The 9,418-nt window shown below is 39.9% G+C and overlaps 1 protein-coding gene across 1 annotated transcript; it reads left to right on the top strand.

Annotated features, from left to right (window-relative positions):
- Positions 1-4,897: 4,897 nt before the first annotated feature.
- On the top strand, positions 4,898-9,143 carry kcnj1a.1 (potassium inwardly rectifying channel subfamily J member 1a, tandem duplicate 1). The gene is made up of 2 exons (XM_062386191.1): positions 4,898-5,006; positions 6,976-9,143. Exon 2 carries the CDS (start codon positions 6,994-6,996, stop codon positions 8,113-8,115), a length of 1,122 nt encoding a protein of 373 aa, XP_062242175.1. The 5' UTR covers positions 4,898-5,006; positions 6,976-6,993; the 3' UTR covers positions 8,116-9,143.
- Positions 9,144-9,418: the final 275 nt, after the last annotated feature.

The raw sequence follows: 9,418 nt of genomic DNA, 5'->3' as shown, positions 1-9,418 counted from the left end.
TAAGTAAATTTCCTCTTTTCTTTAAATTTCGATGTCTTACTTGTTCAGGCTAAGTGGCTTCCTATTTAGCCTTTGAGTGGTGGGCATACGACAGGGTTTAAATGAGGATTTTGAGTATTGGATAAAAATAATGTGAGCTCCCTGTGAGTTCTGTATTAGTTTTAATCCCTCTCTAATACTAACTTGTCTAAAAACTGATAGCTGGAATAACACCTCATCTCCTATGCATGTGAGCAGTTTTATTATTGTATAAACAGACAACACGGTCAGCACCGCTTACAATTGATTGTCCCTGTTGTGTTTGCTGGAAGGCGACGCAGATGCCAGTTGTTTTCTTCAGAAGGGGGCAGTTGATAGGAGCCTGATGGATGCAGCCTCGGAATTTTCAAACTAAAATCTTTCAAAAAAAAAAATCATTTTTAACTTCTCTGAAACTCTGGATATCAGGTGTATCCGAGTTTATGTGAACCACAGAGAAACTCAGGAGATGATGTATTATCATAGTAACAACGAAGGGGATCCCATTAGTTTTTGAAAGCCCAGTGTTTTTTTTTGGTGTATTTGGTGGACAGTCAATCAACGTCTTACTCCTGTGGTGAAAGATCCCCAAAAACCCTGTCGGCCAAGCTTCTCTTCTGGGTTGTCATTCTGCCTTGACAGTCAAAGTACTTGTCTAAAGGCCTATTGATATGCACATTGCACCCAAAGGCAACAAATCTGTATGCAGAGATACTAAGATCATTACAATCACAAAAACTTGCTGTTTTACTGCATGCCTAAATCTCTGAATTACACAAACAAGATGAACAGGCTTGTATGATCACAAGCAGCAAAGCAACACTTTGCACAGCTTGTGTTTGCAAGGCTTGCCATTTAACACTTTGCCATTTTTACTCTGAGAAAGATGGATGCGGAATAAGAATGCTCACTGACATGATGACCCAGCAAAATGGTTCCCACCAGTGTACAGTCCCCCCCCCCAGTACTGTTTCCATTCACACAAACACACTGACGCCCACACACACTCATGCACAATCTCAGTCAAGCAGATCTGAAGCTTCATAATAAATGCTTTAACTATTTGTGTGTGTTGCCAAAGCACGTCTGTATCACAAATGCAAAAAGAGAAAAGCACAAAGGCTTAATTTTTTTGGACACAAGGACACTAATTATAAGTTTTATTAATTTATTTTGTGACTGCAATAGATTTTTGTCCCTGATTATCAACTGAAAAGATGTATTAAAAATGTTAAAAGTATCACAAGCACTGGGTTGAAACTCAAGTTAAACCCTTAAAAGTCCAGTCTGCAGGATGTAGGGGGATCTATTGGCAGAAAGGTAACATATCAACAGGATACAACGAACAATCTATGTTGTTTTGTTTACTAAAGCTGATTTCAAACATGCACTGAACTCGAGTTCCTCCATATTTTCATCCTGGAGAAGGTGTATGTGTGACCACAAATGTCTGAGTGACACGCGCCACAGTTTCTCCTGACTTTCTCCGCCTGGCCTCCTAGCAAAATATCCGTAGAAATCCAGAAGTTCCGATGTGGGATCACAGCAGGGGAGACCCCGCTGGATTCACCTGAAGCGAGTGGGGGTGGTTCATGACGATTGTGAATGTGCGAACGATTGCAACAATGAAGAAAACGTATACCTCCGGTGTCATACAAATTTGTGTCATACACAAAAAATGGCACCGACGAAGATGTTAAAAGAGTTTGTGGAGATAAGAGCTGACGTCCATGCTGCATCCGGCTGCTCCATCTCTCGCCTGAATAATTTGAAGGATTCAATGCTGTTGTGAACACGTCTGTGCAGAGAACCTCCCGATGTGTTGGAAGGATTCTACACACAGGCCATGTCTGAAAAAGGCTTTCGAATCACCCCTTTATATTCAGCCACATATTTCAAATATAAAGAACGCTGCAGAAGATTATACAGGTCAGACAACAACAGGAACATTAAGGCAAGGGGTGGCGTTTGGGTAAAGCATGCAGTAGACAGGACATGCCAAGTAAATCCTGCTGTGTAAAGCAACCAAACGCTCTTGAATCACTGAATCACCTTTTCAAGTTGACATGTATGGCTCCTTCATTTTATCCAGAGATATTATTTATTTTTATTATTTATTTATTTGTTTTCTTCCAATTTCTCAGGTGCTAGCAGGAAAAGGTCGGGCAAATAGGTTGGAAACAAGTGACTTGGATTTTTGCGTTGTCACAAACAGCCCCGTTGGTAAGTTTCAGGAAAATATCTCAACTTCAGGGCATGTCTGAAAACAGCTGTCATTATCAAAGCAGAAGGTACTTTTCCACAGAGCCTGCTTTGTGTTTACACTGACCTGGAACAGACACTCTGAATGCTGAGGGCCTTTTGCATTTTAACATTGTGTTTGTTGGCATATGCAACGACAACACTAGAAGCCACTGAAACCTACAAACTAGTCCCTCAAAGGAGATGCCGTTCACTGTCAAATGCTAACTTTGCAATACAACCCTGTACTTGATTGGAGGAGCTGTACATGTGCATGAGAACCTGCCAGATCCCTAATATAACATCAGAGTAATCTCCAATTGAGCATGTGTGTGAACATAGCCAGTTATTGTCCAGAGAACTCACAGCAAGTGAGTGGGCATCTTTTTATTCCTTAATTCTTAAACAGATTCTACAGACATTGGGAAAAGAGCTCAGGTGATCAAAACTGGGGCTAAAAATGAAGATATTAACCTTAAAGTTTCTGTAGGATGTCTCTAAATGTCTTTTGAACCCACAGATACCAATCTACTCAGTGTTGCCTTTGTATTTGTTTGTATTGAGTGTAGCAAGTTTTAAACATTTCATTGCAGATTACTTTCACATGCAATTACCAGTATTTTAGACTTGGCAAATAATTGCACATGAATGAGAAAGGTGTCACATGTAGGGACAGATAACCATGTGATCTTAATGCTACACTCCGTATCACCTCATGAATAGTGAAGGGTTAGCAGGTAATTTTCTGCCACCCTCCTGTCCCTACAGTTGATTGACAGAAACTGACACAGAAACCAACACTATACCTCAGAGTGCTCCAATTGATGAGGAGAGAAATTGCCATTGTTTACTGTCCCCACAGAACATCAAGATATCTAAGGAACTCAAGTGCTGCAACAAGTATTCCTATTCAGGGTGACGGTGTTGTGTTTGTGTACTAATCAGCTTATCATAAATGCAACGGTAAACATGCATGTCTGTTGACATATACCAGAGTGTGAGCAACAGTGAATAGAAATAAGAAATGAGTTCACTGTCTAATGCACTGTATGATATTAACTATCATGAAATATAGATTTGTGCAGTAATCTCCTTAAATAATGCAATTATTGAACAGACAATGCCTATGAAATTGCCAGTTTGATTTATTGCATTTAAGCCATTTCATAGCTTTTGACGTACAATAATTTAATTATTATTAAGAAATGCAATACAAACCCATACAAATGTCAGAAATGTTATATATAGCCTGCACATATCTCAACAACTAAAAAAAAACCTGTTTTGTGTTGTTCTTACAATCATTACACTCACAGAGCCACTAAAACTCACCATCTGTAGTTTGGTGAAACAAGCACCTGTAAGATCTTGAAGATCAGTTCCATTTATTTAACTATATTCCCGTAGTTTACTTATCATGTATGCAAACAGCTTTGCCTTATCTGTTATTGAGTTGTTTCTAACATTATTATTGAGTGGCAGTAACTTTCTCAGATTGCAATACTGTAAATCAAACGTGGCCTCTGCAGCTCTTAAGCTGATGAACCAGTCCAGCAATCAGTGCGCATACTGTGGTGGCTATTTGCCAGCCCATTGTCTGATATGAAAGGGATGAAAACAAGGGGGTTGATTAAACACACAGGCACAACACCTCTTGGATAAAAGAAAACCCATAAATACAAAAAGCTTAATTTTTTTAACAAACTACATATTGTGGATGTCAAAAAAGTACACAATCTGCAGCATGTAAGTTAATACTGCAGCCTTCTCTGTCACTTTCATGGGGAACAATGGAGTTGAAAAATGACTCCCATCCCAATTCACAACCTTTCTCCTCACGGCATTCAGAACTTCCTTGGCTCATGAACTGATTCGGTTCCTGTCTGGCCCTGGAGAGCTGTCTCTATGGACCTGGAGCATCTCCTTTTTAATCACACCAGTTTTGTGGTCTCACTCCATCACCTATATATCAAGCTCGGTCCTGATACTTCATCATTTTTTAATTATTGCTCGGGGTCGAATGCGGTGCTGTTCCGAGCTGTGAAGTGCTGATATTTGATAAAAAGCGACACTACTAAGCCTAACATGCCTTTTATAAATTCGAAATCACTTAAATTCTCCTTTTTTTACAACACATTAATGTCAGGTGAGAAGAAGCACACTCTGCAAACATCCTCAGACGTTTGCTTGGCAAACTGTGGCATCCACTGAGATGCATCTCCCCCAAAACAGTGCCAATAACAATATTTTAACAGTAAATAATGTCTCACAAGCTGAGCACCAGAAAGATAAACTTAACCTTAAATGAAAACAAAAATCACAAACCAGAAACAACTTCAAAAGTCTGCAGCATGAAATAAAGTGGGAGTGTGGCTGGTAGAGGTCAGCTCGGCCCTTGGTGTCAGACATCTGTGGAGTAAACACAACTTAATAGAGTGTGGGGGGGGGGGGGGGGTATGAATGTGAGTATGTGCGCATATGCGTTAGCGGGGAGGGGGGGGGGTGGTCACTCGTTGTCCACTGTGGGTGTAGACATCACCTGGTTGATTCCACCACATAGACACGAGGACAGTATAAAAGCACACCGGTTCAAGAGGTGAGAGGACACACCTATCACCTGTTTCAGTCAGTTGTTAAGGGAGGAGGAGAAAGACACAGACCGAGACGAGACAAGGCACAGCTGGAGAAAGGGCCGTTCATAATCCCTTGGAAGTGCATCAAATCGATTTTCACTCCATATTGCAGAGGTGAGTTTTGGATTACGGAACTTCAGTTTATTTTTTATAATCTGTCCATTATTGAAAGAATATGGTTATTATATCTTGGCTTGATTTCATTGGTATGCAGGATTGCCTCTGTGACTGAAACAAACCATTAAGGATCTTTCCTTAATGTTGCATTTCTGCAAATACATGGACTGATTCATTTTCTTCTTATATATGATAGTCCTCTATACATTTTTTGAATCATTTGCTTCGTTAAATGAATGTCTTGTGAAGAAGGGACAGATGAGATCATTCTTCTTGCTGCTTCTTTTCATTCAAGATAGAACAGTCTAAAACATTTAAACCTGAAACAGCATATTAGTATAGGACAGTGTAATTTGGACCACAATGTAGGATCTTAATTACCGAAGAAAATATTTGATACAGCCAATCCATGACAAGCAGTAAAATCACATTTAAATGGCATGTGTAGTGAAAGCAGTACCCTGAAAAATACAAGAAAAATAAAGGAAAAAAGGTAAAAAGTATAGATATAACAGATTTTTAGACATGCTTGATTTATTACATCCAAACCATTTTAAATCGGGTCAATCTTGGGGTCAGTAATGCTTTGAGTGAGTCAGAGTGATGAAAGTTAAAAGAAAGAATCTTACATTTAAAGCTGGGTGGTAATGAGCTCCTCACACGGCTAAAGACCATTTGTAACAACAGCTCCTTTGCAGTCCAAAATAATGGTTTCGAGTTACTTGTCATACATATAATTTAAATACCTATGAGCATATTAATTGTTATAGCATGAAAACATGCTGAAGTAATTATAAGGTTTCACTTCCAAAATGATCAAAGCCTGCACACATGCTACATTGTGTGATTATCAGATTTAGTTTTGGCAAAATGACTGAAGTCACGAAGTCACCGCAATGATCGTTTTGCCCTATTTCACACTCTCTAACAAGCACGCCACGATCCATATTGCTAGTTTCAAAGCTTGGCAAGAATAGAAGCCGTACTTATTTGGAAACCTCTGTGCAGCCAATACTGCCAACCATCCATCAAGCTCCAGACTTACGAGAACCCAGAGCCTGACTAAAGTCAGAGATTACAATGTCTGCGAGTAGAGGGATTATTTTCCCAAATTGTTTCAATGCAGCGCTAACGTTTGCTCTGTTGAAATCCAGAAAACAAAGGTGATCCTTGAGTGGAGATAGTTGCTTTGGGAAAAAATAATTAGCCTTACTTAGAGCTGTTGGAAACTTTGGTTTTCTCATTGACTTCAGGTCTTTTACTTTCCGCCCATTGCAGTCAGGATTAAAGAATCTGTCACAAACCGCAGGTCAGAGTAAATTAGACTGTACATGAACATAGAGAGAGGAGTAACACCGTTGGAGAAGGAGAGCAATACAAACAGTTTGAGAATTAGGACAGTTGTTCAATAGTACCTATAATGAGGTTTTAATACTTCATGCTTAAATACCACAAACAATATTTTATTTAATAGCATTTAACAGTATCTCCTGCTTATTATACATTGCCAGCATGTAGCAATTATATCATATTCATCCTTGGCACAGTATGAAATGGCATTTCATCTTCTTTTCACCTCCCTTTCAGTGCCTGACCATCAGTGTCACTGTGACATTATTATTTGATTACAGTGAATTATAGTATTTATGGAAGACTGACAGTTTAAGAAGGTCTGTGAATGCCTGACTGGTTAAATGATAGGTGGTGGCGGATTTCTTTCAAGTATATTTTTTAGCTGCATTATTAAATGCTGAGTTTTATTACTTGCTTTTAAGAGATTTCTCGTGGTCATAGGACCAACATAGAGTGGTGGGGCACCAGCTGCAGAGTCAAATCGGCTATGTGCAGATTGTGATTGCTTTTGATAAAGTGATATTAATTTCACTATGCAGAAAAATGTTATGATGGGTTTTCTAATTTGCACTCATATGGTTCTGCATATTTATTCTTCATTATTGTCTTATAGGTCGTGGACTTTGAGAAAATGTTTGAAACCTTGAACAGACGTATCCAGGAAACTCTAGCGGAGCGAAAGTGCCGCAGGAACAGACTAGTGACCAAAGATGGTCGCTGCAACATTGAATATGGAAACATCAAGAACATCAGACACTTTGGCTTCATGGCTGACTTCTGGATCACCTTTGTGGAAATCCGGTGGCGTTTTGTTCTCCTCTTCTTCATTGCCTCTTTTACCCTCAGCTGGTTCATCTTTGGCCTGCTGTGGTACTGGATTGCCCGCAACAATGGAGACCTGACATGGCAAAACCCTCCAAAGGACCACATTCCATGTGTTGACAATGTTTTAGGTCTCTGCACAGCGTTCCTCTATTCCCTAGAAACCCAGACAACTATCGGGTATGGTGGACGCGCACTCACCCCTCTCTGTCCCGGTGCTGTGGCAATTCTCATCATCCAGTCTCTCGTGGGAGCCATTATCAACTGCTTTATGTGTGGAATCATCCTCTCCAAAATCTCTTCGCCTAAAAAGAGAGCAAAGACCATCACCTTCAGTGACATGGCTGTAATCGGCCCAAGAAAGGGTGCTCTCTGCCTCTCAATCAGAGTGGCCAACCTGCGCAAGACCCTGATGATAGGAAGCCAGATCTACGGCAAGCTGCTGAGAACGACATACACACCAGAAGGGGAGACGATCATCATGGACCAGGTGGACATCAGCTTCACAGTGGATGCTGGGAAGGATAACCTCTTCTTCATATGCCCCCTCACGCTCTACCACATCATTGACAAGAGCAGCCCTTTCTTCGACATGGCGGTGGACACACTCCACCTAAAAGACTTCGAGCTGGTCGTCTTCTTAGACGGCACAGCTGAGTCCACCAGCTCCTCCTGCCAAGTGCGGACCTCCTTTATTCCTCCGGAGATCATGTGGGGCTACAACTTCTTGCCCATCATTTCCAGAAGTAAGGAGGGAAAGTACAGAGTCGATTTCTCCAACTTCTGTAAAGTGGAGCCCATAGCAACTGCCCACTGTGCCTATTGTTTCCACAATATTAGGGGTCATCACCACCACTCCAGAGACGGATTTGACAACCTGGGCTTTGAGGCGATTAATATCGATGACCCCCCGAATGTCACGAAGTTGTAAATTGGTAGAGACAATGACTATTGAAAATCTCAAGAGAAAGACTTAAATACTCAACAAACAGGTGCTACGGGCAGGCAGGGCAACCTAATGGCAGACAGTGCATTGTGTATCATTTAAATGTGAGATAAGGAATCTGTCAGAACAGGTATTGTTGGGAATTTGTTTGTAAAACTACGCCAGCCACTGTCTGCCTGACCCAAACCCTGTTTTCTAAAGGGAAACCAAGTCATGCAAGATGGTGAAGCTACAGTTCAAGAACAAAGAGCGAACAGTTTTTTCCAAGTAAACATGTGCTCTTTGACCTTGTACATCTGGTTTACCAAGTATCTAGAGGCAGAATAAAATAAGAAAATGTTTAATCCTGGATATACATCTAGTACTTGAAAGCCCAGTGTTGAGGGTCGTACTTATAAGACAACGATGATGTAGTTCAATAGTTCATGTAAATGTGGGCTGTCATGCACAAAGAGACACTCGCACTTGAACCATCAGAGATTGCTTTAACTATTCAGACACAAAGGGGCTGACAAGGGGTGTGTGATGTAGTTGTACTTTTTTTTTAAGTAAAGACACTGGGAAAGAACAGAGCTCTTAGGAAATGTGTAGAGACATGGCTGCAAGCAGCACTGACTGTACTTTAAGAATCAATTTAGTCTTTTTTGTATTTTATACAAGGTCAAAATATATGGAGCCTCACAACTTGTGGCCTTGATCTGTTGATTCAATACCTGATCCTACCGTAAAAACACAATTTATCATTATTTTTGCAGTGACAAAATGTTACTTGGGATTGTAATGGCAAAAAGCTGCATGCCATGTAGAAAAAAAACACCTATGAAATGATTGCAGTTTCCTTACTTCCTCTTTTCCAATTTAGTTTATCTTCATGAGCATATGTTAGATAGTGTGGAGAACATATATATATTTATTTATATATAAAACAAATGTAAATTGAGATGAAACGCCCTTCATTGTTAGTATTAAATGTATATTTGTTGGAATACATGTATGCTCTTGTTTCTTAATGCAAATGCAATCTTACAATAAAACTCTCTCAACTAAAAGTTTCTAATCCCTCCAATCCTCTGCAGATGTAAATACATAATATATATATACTGTTAAATACATGAATACATCTGTTATGCACTATAGAGTGTTTAATAATTAGGATAAATGCTCACTTAAAGTCAATGAGTTGAAAGAAGTTTCGTCACAATCGACAAAAGTATCGTCACTATCAAGATAGTTATGCATTTTTCAAAGGTCCTGGTGGAAAATGCAGAGATGCTGTGTCCATCTCTGG

The sequence above is a fragment of the Platichthys flesus genome, chromosome 4 (genome assembly GCF_949316205.1).
Source record: "Platichthys flesus chromosome 4, fPlaFle2.1, whole genome shotgun sequence".
NCBI lineage: Eukaryota > Metazoa > Chordata > Actinopteri > Pleuronectiformes > Pleuronectidae > Platichthys > Platichthys flesus.
The sequence above is the reverse complement of the archived record's forward strand: the minus strand, read 5'-3'. Positions and strand labels throughout refer to the sequence as shown.